Raw genomic sequence first — 3,584 nt, 5'->3', positions numbered from 1 at the left:
AAAGGGTTGTGGTTGAGGCTAGGGTATGTTCAACCCTGACTCATCCTAACCCCCCACCCCCCAAATAGCACTTCCACATTCCATATTTAAACCAGAATTATATCTGACTGACAATGGTGTTCAAGACAAGATGCATATTGTAATAATGTATAAAGTTTTATTTTCATAGGCAAATATTGTACATAACGATAAATTCCATATTGTTTCAGTCATCTCCGTGCAGAAAGATCTCATCTTGTCGTGGGTGTAAATGTTTTGGACTTAAGGATAAAAACCTGGGTGAATATCAGACCTGGATGTCAGTTCCACAATTCACTTTTATATAGCGTGACAACATGATCGGATGGTGGTTGTATGTACACAACATCCAGGTGGGGCACTTGAAAATTTGAAATTTTGTCAAACATTTTATTTTTCCTATTTGCTTTTCCGTGACGAGTATAACCGTAAAAAGGTTACCTGTAACACAGTCCTGTCCATTATATACAATACAAACATCATAATGACTTCCCTTCTCTTTCTGTTTAGATTCATTTGGCACTTACAGCTTTTTCAGGGAAGACTATAGTGTGTTCATGGTTCTTATATACGAATATAGTCTTTTCGGATTTAGAGGAGCTGACACTCATGTAAACTGAATGGCAAATGCTTCATAAAGTATACATATCACCGAGTACCAATGGCACAGGTGACTAGAGTTGTCAAACTAAAGGAGGAATGAGATCTCCCACCAACCACCACTTCAGAGTTCACATTCAGTTAGTCGGTTTCTCGTACGGTACGGCATATTTTTTGAAGAACATTGATATAAATGCACAGTAAGTTATTTCACTATGTATGAAGGGGGTGTTGTTGATGCTATAGCCACAGAGACAGAGCTTTAGCATTATCATGAGTTTAGCATTGCCTCCAACAGCTACCAGGAAGAGGCTTTTTCTGAGTAACATGACAGGATACTGAGTTCCTCCATAGAGCTGCATTTGACAATAAAAGCTAATTCTCTTGCTAATGTGCTTACAGTTAATTTTAAACAAAAAGACAACACATGCGCTGTCTTGCACTGTTAATAGATACACTGTAGGCTAAAAGCTAGCGTTGCTCATTGAGAGAACAAGCAATAGTTAATAGATGTGAGTACAGTAACAAAAATACAGAGAGAATAACACACAGCATGTTTTCATGTTAAAAATAACAACAATGCCATGAGGCTGATGGTACAGCATAAGCGATACATTGAATATATACTGTAGATAGTAGGTTTTGTTGCCATTCTAATTTCTTGTTTCTTTCCAGAAGCTTCACGTACACAGTTTCGCTAGGTGAGTGATAAAGCAGTGGGGAAGTGCATCATACAGAGAGAGGAAGTGATGTCACTGATGTGGTAGCAGGAGGAAATGATGTCACCAAGGGAGAAGAAGACCACTTAGTCACAGCACTGTTGTCAATGGGGACTAGTCAGTAACATGGATCGGCCGTTTTAATTCTCCTCCATCACAGTGAATGTTTCAGATTCCAATAGAGCTTCTGTGTTTGTTGTGGCATTGTGGGGAGGAGCAGAAGCGTTACCAGGTGGCTGAGGAGGAGAGGGGGTCAGTCAGCAAGGGGTCAGTGCGGGTGGTTGAAATGCAGCAGGTTAATGCTAGGCCATGTCGATCTCTCTCTCGATCCCCACATACTTCAGGGCATCATCCTGGCTGTACCTTTAAGGGGCAGGAGAGAGGGAGTCAGGACAGTGTGAAGCATCAGTGTAAAAAATGCAAGTCATCCCACAAATATTACAGACAACCAAGGAAGGACTGCGATACCGTATTGTATCAAAGGCTCCAGTGTTCCCATGGCCACAAGGCTCTACCTATAGTCAAAGAAGAGCTCCTCCCCCTGTAGGATAGCCCGTTTGGCAAATATCCCGATGCGGTGGTCTCCATTCACCATGACCACTGCAACAACAACAGCCCCACAGTCAACCATCACATCACTGATTTGTACAAGTCACCAAACCATCCCACAAAACAGGCTTTGTATTTGTCTATGTGATCCTACCCTTAGCGTAGCAGTTTGGGTTCACCGAGTGATTTGCAAATCTGATTTTATTCCCTTTCCGTGTGGCGTCCACGACAAAGTCTGTTGAGACATAACAGGAACAGTGTCAGCTCAGCGATCACTGAACACATCGACAGTGATGTCCTTTAAAGGGTTAACTGTGCATCATCAGAGTGTTGAGGAATCATTTTTACCATTGTTCAGGTTGAAGAGGAAGCTGGACATGTATTTGTCGTAGATCCTCCCCCGTCGGTCCGCCTCATCTTGTGAGATCAGCTGCAGACAGACAGTTTCAGAGTGTGCTGGTCAGACTAAACTTTTTATACATTAATACAAAGCCATTAATACAAACACATATTGATACTGTATAACACCCACACCCAACTATACCCCATAACATGATAAAGAAAGCTACATTCAACAGTTTTATGTATGTAGCCTCACCTCCCCACAGTACTCTGAGATGAACTCATTCTTCTGAACTGACTCTTTGATGAAGGTGCCCCATCCTGCCACGTTTGAGGGGGCCAGCAGGAGGTGCTGGGTGAGGTCAGAGGTTACAGGTCAGAGGTTAAAGGTGGCTGACATTTACTCAAAATGACAAGACAACACTAGAATAATACAACTGTGCATGTTAATATGGGTTCTGACTGACCTAAATTCAGATACAGCACATCATCAGCTATCAAGCTACCTGTAAAACCAGCTCCTATTTTCTATTTCATTGGACTGGAACATGACCCACTGGCCTACCTTCTTCAGCCCCCTTTGGATGCTGCAGTTCTTGCAGGAGACTACTTTGCTGTCCCAGTGGTCTGCGGCTCCACAGGTCATACACAGATCTGGGTCACACTCCCTTACTGCCAGGTAGCAGGGACACTGCTTGGTGTTGCACTGGGTCTTACAGCGGCAGCCTGGGAAACGGTTCTGGCCTGGAGAACAACGTAACATCCCATGACAGTGTTCAGAGTCAGACAGGGGAATGTTCAGCAGAGAGGCTTATAGTCACTTTTAGAAACAGCATAGAAACATACTGCGGTAACAGAGAGGCCATACGAGTTATATGCCTCAGTGGACTAGAAAACTATTTTTTAACAGAATTCTCTGTGGCGGCGTGGCGAACGACAACCGCATTTCATTAATGAACGCTGCCTCAACGATAAAAAAGCTGCTGCTCTGTAATGCACCTCATCAATCACTGACCTCTGCTGGCAGCTATGCTGAAATACAGCTATGCTGAAATGCAGCTGTGCTGAGAGTAATGGAAAGCCTTCTGGGCAGAGGAAGAAGGAAAATTAGCAGCAGACAACTTAAATGTCCCTCTCGTCTCCAACAGGTTTAGCTGGAGGACAATACTCCCTAACTAGAGCAGTAACATTAGTCTTGTCTCTCCTCCTTCCTAAGTGTGCTTCCCTACAGTCTGTGTGGCTGTGTGTGTGTGCATCATCGAGCAGTGTTTAGTCGTAGCAGTCTGACTGGTATAAACGTAGGGATGGATGATGTTGTAGCTCAGGCACTGTGCCTGTCACATCTCTTTGATTCCT

General features: G+C 43.5%; 1 protein-coding gene across 2 annotated transcripts; it reads right to left on the bottom strand.

The window, feature by feature from the left end:
• Positions 1-996: 996 nt before the first annotated feature.
• Positions 997-3,090, bottom strand: LOC311125797 (histone-lysine N-methyltransferase EZH1-like). Of its 2 annotated transcripts, none has more exons than XM_084199830.1 (6): positions 2,794-3,090; positions 2,485-2,580; positions 2,235-2,316; positions 2,041-2,121; positions 1,853-1,937; positions 997-1,700 (listed from the first exon to the last, which is right to left on the bottom strand). In XM_084199830.1, exons 1-6 carry the CDS (start codon positions 2,989-2,991, stop codon positions 1,640-1,642), a joined length of 603 nt encoding a protein of 200 aa, XP_084055956.1. In that variant the 5' UTR covers positions 2,992-3,090; the 3' UTR covers positions 997-1,639. The 2 variants fall into 2 exon arrangements, with proteins under 2 accessions (XP_084055956.1, XP_084055957.1); XM_084199831.1 differs by having other exon boundaries at positions 1,613-1,700; positions 1,806-1,937.
• Positions 3,091-3,584: the final 494 nt, after the last annotated feature.

Source organism: Coregonus lavaretus, assembly GCF_964263955.1.
Source record: "Coregonus lavaretus genome assembly, contig: HAP1_SCAFFOLD_2093, whole genome shotgun sequence".
In the NCBI taxonomy this organism is placed as follows: domain Eukaryota; kingdom Metazoa; phylum Chordata; class Actinopteri; order Salmoniformes; family Salmonidae; genus Coregonus; species Coregonus lavaretus.
This window is presented reverse-complemented; position numbering and strand designations above follow the sequence as displayed.

What these genes read in the sequence shown, in the direction of transcription:
- LOC311125797 (XM_084199830.1), bottom strand. Translation starts at nt 2,991, where the DNA reads ATGTTACGTTGTTCTCCAGGCCAGAACCGTTTCCCAGGCTGCCGCTGT. An exon ending in TCTCAGAGTACTGTGGGGAG is followed by an intron (nt 2,317 to 2,484) that starts GTGAGGCTACAT and finishes GTCTGTCTGCAG; the next exon opens with CTGATCTCACAAGATGAGGC. An exon ending in CCCAAACTGCTACGCTAAGG is followed by an intron (nt 1,938 to 2,040) that starts GTAGGATCACAT and finishes TTGTTGTTGCAG; the next exon opens with TGGTCATGGTGAATGGAGAC.